The sequence below is a fragment of the Vanacampus margaritifer genome, chromosome 1, assembly GCF_051991255.1.
Source record: "Vanacampus margaritifer isolate UIUO_Vmar chromosome 1, RoL_Vmar_1.0, whole genome shotgun sequence".
NCBI classification, from domain to species: domain Eukaryota; kingdom Metazoa; phylum Chordata; class Actinopteri; order Syngnathiformes; family Syngnathidae; genus Vanacampus; species Vanacampus margaritifer.
The window spans coordinates 61,515,941-61,536,047 of record NC_135432.1 but is presented as its reverse complement, the minus strand read 5'-3'; the positions used below and the strand labels follow the sequence as shown (position 1 = coordinate 61,536,047).

The window sequence follows — 20,107 nt, the reverse complement described above, 5'->3', positions numbered from 1 at the left end:
GAATACCAAGTATATGATGTAAAATTTATAGTCCCAATAACTCCCATGGCATAGTTGTATTTTCTTTATACAGATGTAGCTTGTTACTTTTCATAAATATATAATGTAAATATGCATACATATGTTTGTAACTGTTTTTATGTTACATCATACACTTGTAATTTGACATATCAAATAACATTATCATAATAAAATTGTGAGTTTTAACCTGTCTGTGTATGTTTTTTTGTTTGAGTTAATTAATTTAAGACACACAATATCCAATATCACAAAAAATATGAATGAGACTTATGCTCCTTGATATCATGAAATAGCAACTACCATTACATGCATGATATAAACAATTAAAGATTTAACTTTACATTAATTTTAAAATAAATACTGTCTTTACTAAATTAGCAAATTTGACAAAACGTTTTAAATGATGGGAATTAATTTGAAGATAATTTAAATTAACCTGTAAAATATTAGTATACATATTCTGTTTGTTTTGTAGTATAAGTGTATATCATTTCACAAGTGCATGTAGCTGATAATGAAAGAATGCTTTACAGAAGAAGACATTGTAAATATGTTATATTTTTACAACAATTTATTTTTTTCACTGCCTCCAGGAGATATTAAATATCGACCGATAAACCAAAAGTTAACTAAAATGTCGACATGCGGCTTGAGTAGTAGGCGGAACCATTGTTCGGATCGGAAGTTCCGGTTTCCGATCGGTACGAGAACACAACTGGAACAACATGCCTACAAGCCCGCCGTGTTGTTTGGAATGAATGGAATTACAACAAATGTACTCTTATTTCCACCTCTTAAACTCACTCTCATGCTTAAACGTTGTCATGTTATGATGGCCAAACCATAGAGGACGCGATGGAGTGTGACATTTTGGACTCTTTGGAGCAACTCGGGTGAGTTAACAACCCAGCTAGCATGCTAACGCTTAGCTTTACATTTTCGGTCTCCCGCCATGTTAACGTCGACTATAATTCGGCTCAAAAATGTCGAGTTAAATTATTTCTCCCGCTCAGTTATGAAGGTCCCCTGACGGAGGAGGCGGCGTTGCTCCAAGCCGCGCAGGGTGGCCTGTCGTCGGCTGAGTATGTGGACTTGTGCCGGTGGTTGGTGTCCCGTTTGAAGCCGCTGTGTGATTTGGAGGAGAGCATCACTACCGGTCCAGGTGAACCTAAAATGAATCAACTTAGTTTATGTATGATTATGTATGTACATAACATTCGAACACTTAAAATGAAGTCAAGAAAACATAGCGTTTTAATACGAATATACCTCTTGGTTTTCTTCCCCACCATTGCATTTAAATGTATTTCTTTATTAAAGCCGTGTGTCTCCACAGAGGACATGGACAGCCTGGAGGTGGACATGAGGGGCTTACTGAAGGAGCTTTGCTGCCCGTATGAAGTGTCAGTGAATGGAAACACGAAAGACCATCTCAAATTTGTCTGTAAGTCACTGCTAAACGTCAACATGCAGTGGAAGCCTCTAAAGGCGTGGATGCGAGAAGGATTCCTGCCACGCTAGTGTTTTCCTTTTTCTTTGGCTTGTTTCTGTGAATTTCTTTTCTAGTGATGCAAAGAGCATAAGTGTGTTCAACAATATAAATATAGAGAGAGGAAAGCAGTTGATAAGTCCATGTCTTGATTCTTGGCTGCTCAGTACAATATGGCTATGTATAGTCCAACCAGCATTTTCTTTGTGTTTTAGAATTCTAATTAAAATACAATTTGAGGCGCAAGATTGGGCCGGAGGGGGGTGATTTTTTTAAAAGATAATTTTAATATTTTACTGTCAGGACAGGTTATAAAGACGGTTTTAACATATATGACAAATAGTATTTTTTAATGTATTTTTATTTATATCCTATTGAATAATTGGTGAATCGATTTATTGTAAATGATAAAATGAAAATTCAAAAACATAATATTAATGATGATAATAATTTGTGTTTGTCATTTGATCCTCGGTATTGAATTTAGATACTGCAGGGTGTGATGCCCAATTCGGATTTTTTGTTAAATCCGATCGTTTTATGTACTGTTTACATTACAAAAACAAATACGACGTCTAATGTGAACACAACGCGCCCATTGGTACAGTTTGTAAAAAAAAAAAAAGAAGTTAGTCCAGCATTAATAAAGGTTTTATGACAACCGCATTTTGATCATTGGAACATTTGGAAGGATTTTAATTATTTATTTTATTATGTATTTATTTATATTTAATTAATTTTTTAAGTTAATTATTATAAATAATTTCCCGTGGAAACTTTTATTTTTTGTACCGCTGTGTTTTAGCCAATCTTGTGCTGTGTGTTGTTTCTCCTATAGTGTTTTTAAGCTCCGAGCTTCAGGCGGCGCAGATTGCCGTCATCAGGCGAGGCGGCGTTCGGGGACGAAACGCGGGCTCGCCATCTCGGGAGTTGCGAGATATCTCCCAGACCCTGAACGTTTCGCTGCGTAAGGGACAGGATGCTGCTGAGGTCCTCTCGCTCATCCAAAACAAGGTGAGGTTCACTTATGTCCTGTATGCTGTGTTTGAAATTGTAATAAAATAAAATAAAATAAAAAGTCCTGAAAGTGAGGTGGAATGTGTCACTACAGGTGGACACACTTGTTGAGAAGTCCCCTGATGGCACAGTGGGAATGCCTGCTTTGAAGAAAGCGCTTAGCAGTGAACAGTGGGTATGTGATGATGATGATTGAATATCACATTTGGACAATGGTTATTTATTTTCCATGTGGTCTTTTAGTTTTATAAATTATTCACCAATCAAAAGTGTCCGTCACAGAAGTGTTGCATAACTAACATATTCCTGACTTTTACGTGAGCCTCGTGGCATTACGTCACCACAGGGTTAAAGGTCTGTATGTTCTTAAGACAGAAATGACTGAAAATATTTAAGTTAGATACATTTCAGTAGTATATATTTTTTTGTGAATTAAGCTAGCGATTTAACCTTAATTTGAGGACCATTATATGATGGCAGTGTAAGGAATAATAAAATCATGAGGTGTTTGGTAAGAAATATGTAAAATTTTCTTCCCTCAAAAGTAGGTTTTGGTGATACGAGGATTCAGCTAGATGGTGATATGTTGACGCCTCGCAACATGTATAGAAGGCATCCAATATTTATGTTTTACATTACAGTTATAACTATTTTGTCTAACTTCTCGTTTATTTTGGGTGTAACTTCACTTTCGACCACTAGGTGGTGGTATACTAAAATGTATGACATGGTAAATGTGAAAGAAGAATTTGCAACAACTGGGATTTGTTTACTGTGAAAATGGAGACAGATCATTACACTGCATTTGTGTTAACCACTACTCATTTTCTCGAAATATATGTTTAAATGTGTTTGTATTATTTAAAATTAAAGTTCCGTAAAAGCTATAAAAAACATTTATTTTTCTCCATCTCTTACCTAAGGGGTACCACAACATAGTGGTTGGGAATCATTGATATAAATATTGTATGGTACCGTATGAATAACGATTTCCACTTGCGTGTCCTTCCACAGGAGAAGCTCCTCAGCATGAACGCGATCATGTCATCAGAGTACGAGTGTCGGCGCAGGATGCTGATCAAGCGGCTGGATGTCACCATCCAGTCGTTCGGGTGGTCCGACAGGGCCAAGGCACGTTCATCCGTTAGCTAGACTACTCCAACTCCAAAACGTAGAGTTCAACCAACATGAACTGGGAAAAAGTATCTCAAAAGCGTCATCATGCCAGATACTAGTTCATTGAGAATCAAAATTGTTGGTACCCCTCTGTTAATGAAAGACCACTAGGGTTTTTTTTCTTTGTGTTTTTCCCCTTGGTCATGCTTGTTTTTTTCCTGACATATCGCAACACTTAAGAATGCCTTGATAGCCCTGAAATTTCTTTGCACTAGGGTCCGATTAATTTAATTAAATCATTTTTAAAGCACAAAAAAATTGGGAGATTTTTGTAGATTTTTCTCTGTATTAAAGTTAAACTAAAACTGTAGTACAAAGTATTGTCAAATATTCTTCTGCTTTATCGTTATTGTTGTGAGTGTTAAGGTTTCAAAAAAGTTTTTTTATTTTTTTACTATTAATCGGCCAATTAATAATTTATCTGAATTTTAATGTGTCAAATATCAAATCCATATTATTCCTACTTTGCACCCAGCGCAGGTTGAAGTCGTGTGCCGAATGTAATAATGATATCATTTTTAGTACGTTTGTGCTCTGCCACATTCAATTTGAAGTAAATCATTATTACTGAATTTCATTTTCTTTCCATGACAGAGAAGTACCAACACTTTTGTCTACGTATGTATAGGATTAACAACACACGTTTTGCTTTTTCTCTGGCATTTTTTTTTTTGTGATGTCACCACAGAAGGTTACCACTGATGGCAAAGAGTGATGGCAACCATAGAGCACAAAGTGGATCTTATTGCAGCGTAGCAATAGTGTAGCGACCAAAGAGGTACACGCAGATACAAGAATCACCCCAGCCTGGCAAACATTTTATTTTCCTACAATAAACCTCCGAATATTCACAGTTACCCGTTCGCCATTTCACAGTTGTTGTTTTTTTTTGAGGGATGAGTTTCTCATATACAGTAGTCAGGTCATAGCCGTGCTGCCCTCATGTGGCATTTATAATCAATTAGAAACCTTTTCTTAATTACTAGCAGATTTTCGCTATTTGTTGCAGGGCTCACACGTTAATCCTGAATAGATGGGGTCCACTCATTTTTTAAATTTACTTAACTTTTATTTATTTTGTATTTTTATAGCCTATTTTTGTAATTTTGTTTTTGATATTTAGTTTTTTTTATAGAAGAGGAACTGGACCTTACTGCAACATTCCATAGTGTAGCATCCAAACTACTTAAACAAAAGTAAACTTGAGAGCGTCCACTAATTTGTTTCATTTAATGATTTTATTTATTTATTGAAAAAAACGTGTATGTATTTTGTACTTAAATTTTACATTTGTCTTTTATATTTTTATTTTTTTCTGTATTCAGGCGAAGGTGGACAGAATGGCTCACGCGTACCAGCCCAAGAGACACGCGCTGAGGGCCGAAGCCACAGTGGACGGCGCCGCCCTGCTGGCTGCCAGAGAGGACATCTGCAACGTGGTCAAGACCAGCAGCGGCGCCAGCAGGGAGTACACCGCCTGCGCCGTCAACAAGGTACGAGCGCGGCACCGCCGTCTCTTCTTCCAGGGATCAAACATTTGTTTTCAGATTAGCCTTTCAGCTCCTTAATCAGGAAAAAGCAAGTTGGGGAAAAGAATATATAAACATGAAGCAGTAGAACACGTGCAATGCATTTCAAGGAAGGTCAAATAAAGTTGTTTATTTTTATATTTAGAATGTTTATTTTTCAAATACTGCACTCAATGTTCTTCCCTGATAGTTCTTAATTTAATACATTTTTATTTTCTTTTTTCTTTAATTTCATAAAATAATTTAATATTTAAAAAAGACTATACCAGGTGAACCAGTTGCACTTTTTTCCTCCATATTACAAGTATGTATTTATTCTTTAAAGTCAACAAGTTACATTTATGGATGAATTTTTTAAAACACATTTTGCACAATCATTAAGGCTAAATTTGATTGTATTTTTTCCTTTTTAATCGCAAAACCAAAAGGCACACTACAGGAGGTCTTGTTTATTTTAATTGTTTTTAATTTATTATTTTTTTTAATTTTATGAAAATTCTATTCCACAGTTAACAAGGTGCACACAAGAACCCGCATTTAATTTTTTTTTATATATATATATTTTTAAGTAACGTACACATTTGTAAATGTAAAAAAAAAAAAAACAACCATAATAAAAGTGCCTACATCTCAATAAAACTCACATTTGTACCTTGCGCATGTTTATCAGATCCAAATGGGAAGAGTCCCTGACCGAGGTGGACGCCCGTCAGAGATAGAAGCCCCGCTTCCTGAGATGCCCCCTTGGCAGAAAAGGAAAGATGGAGGAGGTGGAGGATGGCGAGGAGGAGGAGGTGGATGGCGAGGAGGAGGAGGTGCTGGAGGAGGAGGATGGCGGGGAGGAGGAGGCGGAGGAGGAGGTTGGCGTGGTGGGAGACACAACCACGATGGACACGGTGGAAAGCGAGGACGGTACCAGTACTGACTTTATGTTTTCGTATTCTTTTTAATGACCCGTCAAAACTTTTGAATGAAACGGAAAAAGCTCGGTCTGTAATAGACTATGCAGTTGAAGACATTTTTTTTTTTAATCAGCAAACGTCAACCTCAATAACCTCTCATTGTACAATGAGTATCTTCTTTTCTCAACTTGTACTCATGGAAAAGTATGATTATTATACCACCACTTTATGAAAGAAAACTACCCCTCAAATAGAGCCCATCCCGACGCAGACACCATGACGACCACCCAGCGGTGCATCCACTTTAGGTCGGCTGCACAAATGTGACCCCTGGTGTTCTTATTGAGAAATATTTTGAGATGCCTCGTATTTTTATTGAACGACAATATTTATGAAATGTATCATTTGGTACAGTTGGCGACACCAGGCTAGATCTGGCTTCGGACCCGAAAACATAATTTTTGTTGCGGAAGATCTTGCGAAAAAACATGTAGTGGCCATCATATCTGCAATGCGCTTCACCTGCGACTCAAATTTTGAATCGCAGTCGTACTTGTTGCTGAAGGGCAACCGCTGCTGATCACTGCACGATACTTCAGTGGCATTTGCCTCACTCATGAAAAATATACTATGTTGCTAACCAAAGCAGCAGTGTTCACAGGAACCTGTGCAGTATTAGTGATTTTATGTTATGTGGAGACAAGTTCTTTAGTCTAGCAGTGATGTAGATGAAGTCACTCCACAGTTCAGGATGGTATGTATATGTTTACATGCCTTTACTGGTTCATTGTTTTACATGTGTTTCTCTAAGTCAGATTCAGAGGTCAACAACCTAGCCCCTAAGGATCATCAGTGTTTGGATATTGTGATTTCCCTAGAATGTTGTAAAAGCGATCATTTCAAAATGTAACCACTAGCATCAATTTATAGAAATAAAATGTTGCATGGTATTTGCTTCCTCATTTTTGTGAGAGATCAACATAAGTGTCTTCTTATAATTGTATATCATTAAAATAATTAGAGCAAATTTGTTATTTCAGTAGTGTGTATCAAACTGGTAGCCCTTTTAGTACCCAAGAAGTAGCTGAGTTTCTAAAAGGTTTGTGACCGCTGCTCTAAAAGTAGTAGTTACTATTCCGAAAATGTGCAAGGACAAATAAATGATCTCACCACATCTGACTGCTATTGAGTGAATAATCACTGCCTGGTCACAATTTATGAACATTTTAAAGATATTTATTCTAGTCACATTTTTTGATGCTCTTACAGTGTTTCAAAGGCACACCATTTTTGTTTTTGCATCATAGACTTTATACAGTTTGTACAGTAAACAACACGCATAACAAATTTTACATTGTGTACATTATCAACAAAGACATGGACAAAACGGCCACAAAAATCACTTTGTTTTGCACTAAGACTCCATCAGTGTTTGAAAAGAATCAGAAACTTTGAAACTCATTGTTAAGGACTTGAAGACACACACAGCGTCTTCGTGCATGCATGCGCCTTGTGCTTGTAACTGACCTCTATTTTGCAGTTGAGCACACACAAACATCACTCACACTTTCTCACTGCAATCAAACTTTCCTTTGTCTTCTTAATAAACAAAAAATACAGTCTGGAGGCACTTGATCAAATGTTTAAATAAAACAAAAACAAAACTTTCAAGTAAAAAAAAAAAATCCTTTCATGCTGCTGTTCTTACTTTATTTGTCACCTTCTGCTTGCTTTGTCAACAAGTCACGTTGGTTGAAATAGTTTTGATGCAGCTCGAGCAGCACAGATGAAACTATTTTATCCAGCAGTCAGCAATGCAAAAAAAAAAACCCACTATAATACTGTTTCGAAGAGTTGTGGGGTCAGCCTAGAAGTAGCACGTAGCACGTAGCATATTTTTGGCATCCTCAGATGAGGCGGGAGTTGCCGAGGTACTGGACTAGCACCTTGTAGATGAAGGTATACTGGGACAAGGTCTGGACCATCATCATCCTCTGCTGGCGCAGCTTCATCAGCACAGTCTTAATGTCTAGCATCTGTGGGACGGTAGCCATTAAACAGGAAATTATTGGAGACACAGGAAATAGTCTGGCTACTCAATGCAAAACCTTACCCCCAAGCTAAATAACATGCTATAGAGGTTAGCATACAGTGTTTGTCCCGCTATTTATGGTTCAGTACTCGCAAAGTCACCTTTTTTTGCATTTTTGTGCTCTTCCTGAAATGCCACCAGAGGGCGCCAAAGCCATTTCTAAATAGGAACGTAGTCCTACTTTTCTCTTAGTGAGAGCTTTGGCGCCATCTTGGTGCCAAGGACCAACGTTAAAATTATTTGTCTTGACAGAACAGATATTTACCTCGTTGTGTTCCAAGCAAGCGATCATGATTTCGGATAGAATAACCACGCCACTGCGCCCCACTCCGGCGCTGCAATGCACCAGGACGGGCAGGTTGCTGTTCTTTGGCTCACTGATGCTGTTGGTGTGCCTCCGCACCGACTGGATCTCCTCCAGGTAGGCTGCAGACACGCAACACAAACATTAAGCTTCAAAAAGTAACCACGATAGAAGAAAAAAAAAAACGCCCCCGACTCACTGAGGAAGCCTTTAAAATCGTCAGGACAGCCGTGGTCCGGCCAGTCCGTGTACTGCAGGTGCCACACGGTCCTCTCCTGGCCCGTCACCAGGTGTTTAATCTTCAGGCCCGTGGTGGCGTAGCAGCCCGACTCGGTGCGGAAGCGTGTGGTGATCTTGAAGCGGCCGTACGTCACCGTGTTGTGCCGCGAGCCGAGGCGAGGCCAGTAGCGGAAGCTCTTCTCTCGCCCGCTCTCCTGCACGACAGGCCAGACAATCGCTTTCAACACAATGCTGAGTGAGTATGAAACGTCACATCATATTTCATTGTTCTCGTTCACAAATTTTAGACTGGGAAAGGGCCTCCTAAAACATTCAACGCACCTCTTCGGCGGTAACCATGGCAATGATGGCGACACTTTGCTCCCACACCATCTGCCAGAAGTCCTGGCATGTGCTGGAAAGAGGCCCCTGGCTGGCGATGTAGTTCCACTCGTGTCCTCCTACGTTGATCTGCCGAGACAAAAAACAAACACTTCCTCTTTAAGAAAGCATTTAAAAAAAAACACACACACAAAAAAAACACAAGCTACAGTAAAACCTGTCACACCACAAGCCTCCCGTCACTCGCTTGCGACGCAGCATGCCGCACATTTTTCTGGACGCTTGTGCCATTTGTTCTCACAGATAAACACTCACCGGCCACCCCATCAGACGCAAGAGTTTTTTTAACTCTTTGACTGCCAAAAACGTTAAATAACGTTTAGTAAAATCCTATGGAGGAGTGCCAAAGACGTTAAAAGACGTTTTTTTAAAACAGAGGTGAAACTAACCATTTTCTATTGTTGATTACTGAAGAACGGAATAAGGTAGAAACAAACTTTTTTTTCTGATGAAAGATGAGAGTCCAATCTTTCATTTGGTAGTATGTGTGTTTCCATAGTCCAAACACATAATTTTCTGTGGACCTTGAAAGATCAGTCAAAAATGCTTAAATCGGCTGGCACCCACGGCATCCCTTTTCTGAAAACGTCTGGCAGTCAAAGAGTTAAGAAGTCATCAAGTTCCGCCCACGCGCAATGACAAATGTAAATGTTACACAATTTAGCATCACTATTTGGTCTACTGTGCATGACTCAAGTTTGGTAGCAATCAGACAAAAATGTCGAGGGCAAGTTCATGAGAATAAAGAGTACCCCCCCCCCCCCACACACACACACACACACACAAAAATAAAAGACAGATTAAAACCAAAATGGCTGACGTCCTTCGTTATTCCACTCACTATTGTTGGACCAAATTTCATGTTGCTAAGTCAAACTGACTTCATATGATGAGTTTCCAAAATCTCTTCTGTTCCACCTTTCAACACCTGGAAACGCTGCCAATGAGGTCACAAAACCAAAATGGTGTCTTTTCAGGCAGGACTTCCTAAGTCTTTTTTTTTTGTGTGGATTTAGGCATGGAAATGCCTACCAAACTTCATGTCGATGTAAAACTGACTTCAGGTGCTGAATTTTCAAAATCTGTAGTTAGTATCTAGCCTCAGTTTTTGAGGATCATGGTCAAAATGTCAATCAAACCTTTCATTCATATTTTGTATGTGGTTATAAAGTGCGAGCGCTTACTTTAATGTGTGACGCGTTGATGTATCCGGTGTTGTTCTCTTTGGTGGGCACCAGCTCCACACGAGTGTCATCGTAGGGCAGCACGTCCTGGAAGCGGTTCTTGTCTGCGCTCTCGGCCATCTGGGCGACTGTGCACTCGGCCGCCGGGCGAGACTTGGGGATGCTCTCGTACTCTTTCAGCAGCTCGCCCATCTCCATGTGCCGCTCCAGGACTTTGCACTGAATGACATAACAGGTAGCGTTGATTGTTTTCTTTTCTCTCCCCAGTATGCTGTGTCAAAGTTATTGTAACTGAAAAGCATAACCTGCTGTTGTCAACGATCCAAAAGCAATATCTAAGCACGCTCTGAACACACTTGACATAGTAAAATAGCACAGTGGAACCTTCAAAGTCAAGTCCAGCAATTTAAAGTTCTCCAAAAAGACTACCGGTAGACTTGGGACCGATCGGGCAGTGCATTCGCACATAGGCCGGACATGATGTGAAATCTTGGCATTGTGTTGTTAGGTTGAATTCAATAATTTGACATTGGGGTTTTTTTGTCTGCATTTCAGATGTGCTGCTGTGTTGGTGGTTCTTGAACACACCAAAAGGTAAAAGTGAAAATGTTTCTGCTTCTTTGCTGTTACAGTTACTAACAATAGCCAGTGTAGTCAGCCTACTTCACTGTTACAACTCTGGAACCAACTTTCTAAATCACCTAAAGTCTGTTCAAGACTGTCAGCATATTTCAATCTGGCCAGAACTTTGTTCCCTGCCTCTTTCTCATAAATAGTTTAAGACAGAGGTGCCCAAGTCTGCTCCTCCTGAGCCCCCTATCTGGCCTGTTTTCCACGTGTCCCTCCTTCAGCGCAGCTACAGCCAATGATCAGCTCATCAGCGAGCTTTGCAGAAGCCTAATACCGATCCTGATCATGAATCAGGTGTGTTGAGAGAAACATGAAACACAGGCTGGATAGGGGCTCTCGAGGACCGGACTTGGGCACTTTTTTAAACTTGATCATTTCTGGTTTGTAATTTTAATGTTTTATTCTTTTATGCTGAGATTTGATCAGGTTTTTACCCACTATTCTTTGCCTCGAGAAGCACGGCAGATAGCCTTGTGTATAAATTACAGCTCGGGCTTGCTCCCAAAGTCCTGATTTACTATTCATTGTGACGTCACGAGTTCCAAATTGATTTGTATCTTTTACACATTTTGAAAAAACATGTCATTGTCCAACAGATGAAAAATTCAATTTGATCAAAATGGTACATAGCGCTTTATCTTCACCACCAGTGGGCACCCAAAGCGCTTCACAAAGCCTCATATTTCCATTTTTTTAATAACTTGGAAAGCAAAGCGGCAGCCATCAACGTTACTTTCAACTTCTAAAAGTTCTTCTTTTGAAGTTTAAAATGGCTTACTTTAACCAGGATCCTGCTCTGCATTGTTACCAAACAGGTTCTGGCTTGGTTATTTTGTCTTAATGGTGTTTGGCATTGTTAGGGATTAGGTGCGTCCTGTAGCTAAAGTAGTTAGCTAGCTTGCTAGCTAGCCTGGTGAGACGTTCTCTACGGGACAAACAATCATGGTTTGTTGCCGTGCGTGACTGAGTGAAAGAGAGGCCGACAGCAAACTAAGGACAAAGGTGTTGCTAAATTACTGAGATGGGCTTCATTGCTGAACTTTGATTTGATGGCTGACTAACTATTCACATAGTGTACACTGTACACACTCATCCACGTTCGGGTATATCGCTGGAATGAACCCGCTTTCCACCACAAGATGCGCACACCCCACAGTGACTTTATTATGAATTGTTTTGCACAGTTTAAAGCTAATCTAGGTGAAAAAGTTTAGCTAGAAACAAGTCAAATGGCGGCTAAATTTCACTTTCGCTTCACTCACATTTCAAGTGTTATAATTCATTCTTACCCTCTCGTCATTGGAGTCTCGCTCGGGTTGACCCTTGACTTCGCTCTGCATCGGGTGCCGGGACATTGACAGGCCGTTGAGATGTGCCACCTTCAGGGGCCCCATCTTCCTCACATCCGACCGCACGCTCTTTTTCATGCCCTGGCGTGGTGGCGAGAAGAACACACGCAGGGAAATGGTGAGGATGACTTGCCTGTATGATTCTCACAGCCAGCGACAATAGTTGGCTTTGAGGGTGGAGACAACAAAAGTCCCCGCTGGGAGCCTCGTGAAATGTTACCCAGCCAGTTTCCTGACGTACATCTTTCAGAATCGAGTCTCATACCACAGCAGCTGATTGTCACACGGATACAATGCTTAAGGCCTATTGAGGTTGAATGTGCCCATGTGGAAGGGCCAGTGACAGAAAATGAGCTTATATGGAAGAATGAGAAGGGGGGGGGGACAAAAACAAGGTGCTTGTACTTTTGTTTGTAGCTCTTTAAGACATATGAAACTAGCTAGTAAAGTGGGTGGGTACTAGAGGAATAACCTGCAAAAAAAGGCCACTTGTCATTGGGTTGCAATAATAGCTCAAATGTGTCGGTTTACTGAATATTCATTCCAAGGTGAGGTCAAGAAAAATTGAACGAGGTCAAGAAAAATGCAGAAGTCTTAACATTTTTAGCTGTACACAATGCATAGTTGCATAGGAATACTATGAAACTATCTAATAACAAACACACAGGGCAGTGACCTAGAAAAACCTGTTTGAAAGGGGCTTAATGTAAAATGTTAAAAAATGACTCACCGGAGGAGGCAAACCTTCGATGGTCTTCTTGGAATGAGGCACATCAGATACGGGCCTCTTCTTGAAGTCCTTCTTGGACTTGTGCTTGGCATCGCCGCTCAGGTCTCCCTCGGACACAGAGGGCATAATTCTGGCTTGCCGCACCTCGCGCAAGTACAGAGGCTCCGTCTCGTGGATCAGAGGATGAGCCTTGTAAGTGAGGGCGGCGGCTAGCGAGGGCTCCAGGGACGAGCCGATGGGATAAGCAGGCGGGGGCTCAAGGGGTGTCTGTTGTTGAGGAGCCGTGAAGACGTGATGCGGAGACTCCTCTGGGAGGATGCCGGCTACCGCGTCATGAGAGAGCGGCGTGTGGCGCCCTGCGTCGTCCTCAAACTCCTCCTCATCGCCACTGCTGTGCACCAGCATGGTGGCGTCAGAGAGGGATTTCTTGTGCCCGTACGGCGCATCTTCTTTGGTCTCACTCCTGTCTTCTGTCTTGGCACGCTCCAAAAACACATTGAGCTGGGAACCTTGCAAACGACCTCCACGCGGGGCCGGAGGAGGAGTAGCAGCTTCGACCGCCGAAGAGGACATGTGTCGCTCTTTTAGCCGCATCCCCTCGAGGCTCTGTGCCAGTCCGGCTATCTCGATAGAGTTGCGCTTCTGGGCGTGGTAAGGGTGTCTGTGCATGGGTCCGCTCAAAAGGGGCTCGGAAACCTCTTGCAGAGAGTGAGCCACGGGCAAGCTGTCCTCCTGGAACGTTTGGACCGAGTGGTGCACGCGACGTGTGATTATCAGGTCTGGGTTGCTGCTGCTGACGTAGAAGTGGCGCGACAGGTCCGGCGTGCTGTTGGCGGGCCGGGGGTGAGCGTACGGGTACGGCGGCGGCGGTCTGTACACCTGCGTCCTCATGATGTTGGGGGCCGGATACTCTTGGGCTTGCTGTAGCTGGACGTTGGTGAGCTCTGGGACGCTGACCGCTCCCACCACGGGTCTTCTCTCAATGGGGTAAGGGTGGTACGGCGACGGGCTGTGGAAGCTGGAGCCCATGTGGAAGGGATAGTGGTGGTGGTGCTGGGCGGCGCCGCCGTGCTCTCCTCGGATCTCGGGCTGACTGTAAACAAGAGGGTCTGGCCTGCTGTAAGCGTACGAGTTCCCGATGTTCAGGTTCCTCATGGAGTGGCTTTGCCGGTGCTCCTGGGACAAAAGCATCCCCCCGCCGCCTCGGTTCTTCTGCCGCATCACCGTCTCGTAGTCTGGAGTGGCGCGGTAGGAAGGCGGGATGAGGGCGCTGTGCCGGTGCGAGGGCACGTAGTCAGGCCGGGTGATGTCGCTGGTGATCGAAGGGTTCGAGGACATGGGTGAGGGCTGGAGGTAGTGCTGGGGGTTGGTCAGGGAGCTGGTGCTGTGGGCGCTGTACACGCTGCCGTTACGCAAGCGCCCGCCGCTGCTGTACTCCATTGGTGGGCAGTCCAGGCTGGTCTGGGAGTGGTAGTAGTAACCATTCTGGCTGTTCATATACAGGTTGTCTATGACAGAGCAACAAGCCCAGGATGAGCTCCGTTGATCGATACCGACGCAACAAGTTGAACGTTACCTTGCGATGAGGTGTAAGGCTCCGTAAAGTGGCCGTTGTAGTGCATTGGTGGCGGGGGCATCATGTAGCCCTGAGGCTTTGGCTGCTGTTCAGAAAGAAGAAAAAAATAGAATGACTTAGTACTCTTGTGATGTTTATACAACAAGTGATCAAATTATTTGGCATGGCCAATGCAGTAATGTTAGATAACCACTAACCGTTGATGCAGGCCAATTAACAGGTTAAAACACATGAAGCAGAATGATGTGTAAAGTTTAAAGTCAGAATGTTGATGTACTGCATAACTGCACTCATGGAATTACTCTTGTCCAATCAAATTGCTTGGTGAGAACTAACAGTTAAATACCAAGAACGAGCATTGAACTCACCAGGGACAATCTTGTTGACGATCTGCGTCTGACTGGGTTGATGACTGTGGACTGCGTTTGTCTGGTGAGAAAACAAGCCAGTCAACCAACCACCAAAAAATAACATTACTTAAACGCATGTAATATATTTTCACTAGAACACAAACATGCAGTCCCGATTTTAGGAGTGAACACAAAAAAGTCAACTCATCACAAGCCACAACTCAGTAAAATTGCCACAAGGAGGAAAACTATTTTTTATCTCATGCACTGCCGGGCCATACATCTTTGATAGCTGTCATTGGCAAAAAATTGTGTTTTGAGAGTCCAATTTTAGATTCAACGCATCTACCAAATAAATGGTAAACAGTACTTCATCTATATAGCGCTTTTCCACCTTGCAAGGCGCTTTACATTCGACTACTGATGCAGCATTAGGAGCGACTGGGGGTTCGGTATCTTGCTCAAAGATACTTCGACGTAGTCACAGGGGCATGGGATCAAACCCACAACCTCTGGGTTTGAAGACGACCACTCTACCACTGAGCCACGCCGCCCCAACGTTTTTAGGAACTATAAGAATCTCTGAATTGGAGACAATTCCAAGATCCAAATGATCGTTAATGTAGAAATAAAGTGGGGCGGTGAGGGAGCGTTAAATACAAACAAAAACATTAAAAACAGCTCTCAGTATACTGCGTGAGAATTGACTAACTTCATAAAGTCAGTAACGTATTCCTACAGTTATCTTCCGTGTGGTTGTTGTACTTGTATTTGAAACGTGCAACTTGGCTAACTGCGCTGCTCACCCCTTATTTGAAGGCAGAGAGGGACGAGAGAGCATTGGAAAACGAGGAAAGGCTAGAGTGAGGAGGGACTTCTGGGAGCCCTCAGGAGGCATGGGGTCGCACTCCTCCCTGAGGAGGTCAGAAGTGAGTCTTCCACAAGTCAGGAGTGGCGCTCGCCAGACAAGCGACAAAAGAGGCAGGAAGTGGGCTAGACGTGTGAAACTTACAGGCTGCTCTTGTTGAGCTTATAAAACTTGAGTCTGGCCAGACACATGCGACACACGTATTTGGAAGTTTCCATGTCTTCCTGTGGCACAAAAAAAAAAAAAAAAAAGGAAGTGAAAAAGAGAAAGCCGGTGAGAAGCTTGCAGCTGAGAACGCATTCCTGCACACAGACTTTCAGCTGACGCGATGTGACTTTAATGGCCAGACAACAACACAGGCACATTGTTCTGACTGGCTGAACCGAATTCCGAAAAGAGAGCGCAATGTCGAGAAGGTGCAGGGAGAGAGACTTACTGTCTGGAATTGGACACTCTCCTCTCTGTTGAGCAACTCCAAGGCAAAGAAAGACCTGTTGTGACTCATGTTGTTAATTTCATTCCACCTGCGCAGCCAATTCAAGCAAAAAGAAGAGAACGCATGATGTCATGGCAGTCGCAGCAAAATGCTCACAACCGACGACACACATGGGAGAGCAATTCTACTTATTCATGTTAGGTACAAGAGTGAGACAATGTTTATGGAGCTGTCCGTCTTCCTGACTCAGTTCCTTTTAAGAACCGCTTGGATTACCTGAATAAATGAAGAGGCCTGCCATTTTTGTGTTTGACAAAAATGCCATCGAGGCAGGAGCCCAACGTCACGTCCGTGCCCGTGTTGTCCTGTTTACACAACATGAGAAAAGTCACTCCTTTTATAAAGGGTTGACATTTCATAGCGCATTGGAGGCTAACCAGAACCCACCTTGGCTTGATAGCCCTCGTGGCCGTAGCCCTCCATTTTCTCAACCTCTTGCATGTACAGCATCTCGGCCTCCGGAGACGACAAACCCCTGAGAACGATACGAGTCAATAAATTCAACGTATTCCCACGGCTCAAATGAGGGCCAAGAGGCGGTCTCGGTCATCTTGCAAGAGAACTCTGTTGTGGTTGGATTACCATCACTGTTGTGTTTATTAGCATATTTTCTCCCACACAGTAGTCCATAAACCAAACCTTCCTGTTTACATTCTTGACGGGAGGAGAGAGCACTTTGCGGTTTGTTGTAAGCCATTCATTCAAACGAGGAGAACGGGGACTACTGACAGTACGCTAATGGCGCTCACCTGTAAGACTGATAGAGAAGGGCCACTTTCTGAGTGGCCTCCTCCAGCACCCGCTCATCCTGGATCCAGTCCTGCAAGGATCAAACCCCAATGATGCAAAAGTGACTACAGAAAATGCCACCAACGGGCAAGATACCGTTTCTTCATCTGGGTGCAGCAGATAACGGGGAAACTGCTTACAATAGGGAACAGCGCAAACTTCTGGAGAAACTCCTGGGAATCGTAGCGATTGAAGTCTCCAAAGTCGGCTGTGAAAAGGAGGAAAAGATGCGTCAAGAGAAGTCCATTCTGTCAAATGTGAGAGGTAAAACTTGCATTTAAGAATGGGGTATAGTAATTGTATTTTTCTTTCAGACGTAAACGTGTCAAACGGTGTCAACACAACCCCAGAAGCTCCAGCCTGACTGCTGGCAACACTCGCAAGTAAGTTCACTATCCTCGGCATCAGCAATGTTCGAAAACACACCCTTCACTCCAGCGCCTCCATGAGACTTGCACCTTTTATTTTATTTATACAAATTGACTTTTTTTTTTTTTTTTTTAAGGCTGGGGTGGAAGCTAACAGAAATATGCAAATGGTGCAGGCCTTTGAGGCACAAAATAGATCTCAGAGATTCTGCTACGCTAACTTGCAGGCACACAAGCGGTAGAGCCCAATATAACTTTGCTAGCAGTGTTTGAGATTCTTCTGGCTGGCCAAAAGGTTGGTAGGATGTCAGCGCGTTAGACGCATGGTACTGGAACTCAGATTCACACATTTACAAGTCTGCGTCTGTTTTGAGAATATGATTTAGAAAACATTTTCACTACATTATTGAACAATATTACCATTATACTATACTCAACTTTTATGGAGAAATGTAGGTTTATGTGTATCTGCTGGTGCTGCTTTTTTCGTTAGCAACATGAGTGCAAATGGGCTCAGTCCAGAAAGTGGAAAGTATGCGTATTTGAGGTAGTTGTTTTAAACGCCAGCTCCTCTCTGCAACAGAGCTAACCGACATCAAAGGCCACGATACGGGGAACTACTTGCGAGGCTGTTGTTCACATTGCGTCTTATGGATAATCGCTATTTGCCGTGCCAGCAATTACTGTGTCTGAGACAGCAGGTGATGAATAAGTTCCAAAATAGCAGACGCATGTAAAACATTCATGTTACCTTGTACGGCTAGGCTAGCCAGGCGGATGGCTTGTTCTAAAGTGCATGAGATGCGGCCCTCCAGCACGTCCTTCTTCAACTGTAGATAATACTGATATCTGTCAGAACAAATGCGGTCATTTTACTACAGCAAATGGACAAATAGTCAAAAATAAAAAGAGAGAATTATCGTATGAAATTGTCCAAATCCAATTATACAAAAAAATGCTAACAGTCAACAGCATGAATTTACACTAAATGTGACTTTAACGATGACAGAAAAATTAAACTTGTCATGGCATTGCAGAAAGATCATAGCACTGACTAAACATCTAGCCAGACTGCTTGATACAGTCGCCTTTGTTGCTTTCAGCCACTATGTGGGGCATTTACTTGATATGCAGGCTATGCTATGATATACATACAGTGATGATGTATAGTTGTACCACAAAATGTGAACAAATTAAAGATGCAATGGAATGGTGTTGACCACTAACATTAGCCGCTAGCGCTAGCCACAATATTGTTTCTTTGACCTTTACTGGTTCCACTATATTATCTAGTGGCGTTTCTCAGCATTCAGGCAATTTCTTTGAACAAGTCATCTTTTTTTTTCTTTTTTCTTTTTTCGTTTGATCTAAACAAAACAAAACCTTGTTACCTTGTGATCTCCTGTTGCAATTGGGCAACACCGGGGATGTAGAACACCACTCCGAAGTAGACGGTAGGCTCCACGCCGTACTTGTCCAGCTGCTTCTTCAGCGGCTTCTCCAGGTCGATCCATCTCTGCTGGCTCTGCTTGTTCAGGTACCAGAGACTGAAGAATGTTATCTAGTGTGGAGAAAGCACAAACATCATATTACCGGTACACATAAGACTAAGCAGGTTCTACTCTATAGGTATGATACAGCTATTGCTTTATATGGTGCAAATTTAATTCAGTAATAGCAAATGTTACCTAACCTCCTGTTCAACAATTCAATCCTTGTCATTTTCTTTCCTTTTGCATAACAAACCTAATATGGGAAAAGAACAAGCAAAGCTGTCTATTGCTAACATACCTCTCTTAACTCCAGTCTCTGGGCGACTGCCTCCAAACATTCCTGTCCCGTGCTCTCCACTGACAGTGTGAACTCCACAAACTCGCCATTGAGCTGCTGGATGCGAGTGACCAGGCAGCTCTTGCTGGAAACGTTGTACCTTCTGGTGCGCTTGATCTTCAAGCCGAAAGGCAAGGGCATGATTCACGCCGGTGCAGATCCTTGGTGTCTAGTCCTCGCAAATGACTCGCCTCGCTGTTCCTTCTAATAAGACCTTATGAATGATGTAAATCATGGGGCTCATTGTCAGGCAGACCTGAAAAGGTGACAAGGTATACTATTAGTGGGTAATGATTTTTTTTGGGTGATTATCATTGCGCAAAACTTCTCTAATGGTCACCTTCCTAAAATAAAGTTCAGAAAACATGAAAAGCTTAACTAAATGCTGATTATATAATATATAATATAATTATATATTATATAATTATATGTATTATTAATTTAATTTCAGGGATAGAGTTGAATGTCCTGTTTAACTTTTAGCAAAGGTGACCAGTATCAAGAGATATTTATTTATTTATTGTCAAAGTACAGTATGACTTATTCGTACCTGGGCCGTTATTTTAAAAAGGTGACGATTGTGGTTTACTCATTTAGTTACACAACAGTAGTATTTAGTCTAACTATACCTTTGTAGTCATAAATGCTCAAAACAAACAAAAAACAACAATGGAGACTGCGCAGGTATACATCATTCAATTTAGCCAACTGTTTTTAGTTTGATAAAGCGATGCATTAATAAAATAATGTAAACAATAAAATTTGAACATTCTGAATTATTAGTAA

The 20,107-nt window shown here is 42.1% G+C and overlaps 2 protein-coding genes and 1 long non-coding RNA gene across 6 annotated transcripts; 2 read left to right on the top strand and 1 right to left on the bottom strand.

Annotated features, from left to right (window-relative positions):
• Positions 1–699: 699 nt before the first annotated feature.
• On the top strand, positions 700–7,733 carry fam98b (family with sequence similarity 98 member B). Its single transcript, XM_077559924.1, has 8 exons — positions 700–914; positions 1,035–1,183; positions 1,358–1,465; positions 2,349–2,524; positions 2,622–2,702; positions 3,542–3,658; positions 5,029–5,196; positions 5,903–7,733. Exons 1-8 carry the CDS (start codon positions 877–879, stop codon positions 6,155–6,157), a joined length of 1,092 nt encoding a protein of 363 aa, XP_077416050.1. The 5' UTR covers positions 700–876; the 3' UTR covers positions 6,158–7,733.
• ptpn21 (protein tyrosine phosphatase non-receptor type 21) lies at positions 7,343–19,462 on the bottom strand. Of its 4 annotated transcripts, none has more exons than XM_077559889.1 (19): positions 19,283–19,462; positions 18,883–19,052; positions 18,243–18,340; positions 17,264–17,331; positions 17,084–17,154; positions 16,722–16,809; positions 16,551–16,639; positions 16,275–16,362; positions 15,983–16,062; positions 15,777–15,884; positions 14,989–15,049; positions 14,621–14,705; positions 13,045–14,552; positions 12,255–12,395; positions 10,336–10,554; positions 9,092–9,220; positions 8,730–8,964; positions 8,492–8,652; positions 7,343–8,170 (listed from the first exon to the last, which is right to left on the bottom strand). In XM_077559889.1, the coding sequence occupies exons 1-19, from the start codon at positions 19,460–19,462 to the stop codon at positions 8,042–8,044; spliced, it is 3,708 nt and encodes a 1,235-aa protein (XP_077416015.1). In that variant the 3' UTR covers positions 7,343–8,041. The 4 variants fall into 4 exon arrangements, with proteins under 4 accessions (XP_077416015.1, XP_077416022.1, XP_077416031.1 ...); XM_077559896.1 differs by having other exon boundaries at positions 14,621–14,702; XM_077559905.1 differs by lacking the exon at positions 15,777–15,884.
• LOC144045178 (uncharacterized) lies at positions 10,423–19,424 on the top strand. Its single transcript, XR_013291527.1, has 5 exons — positions 10,423–10,570; positions 10,891–10,929; positions 17,438–17,506; positions 18,925–19,028; positions 19,298–19,424. It is a non-coding gene; the product is annotated as an uncharacterized LOC144045178 (long non-coding RNA).
• Positions 19,463–20,107: the final 645 nt, after the last annotated feature.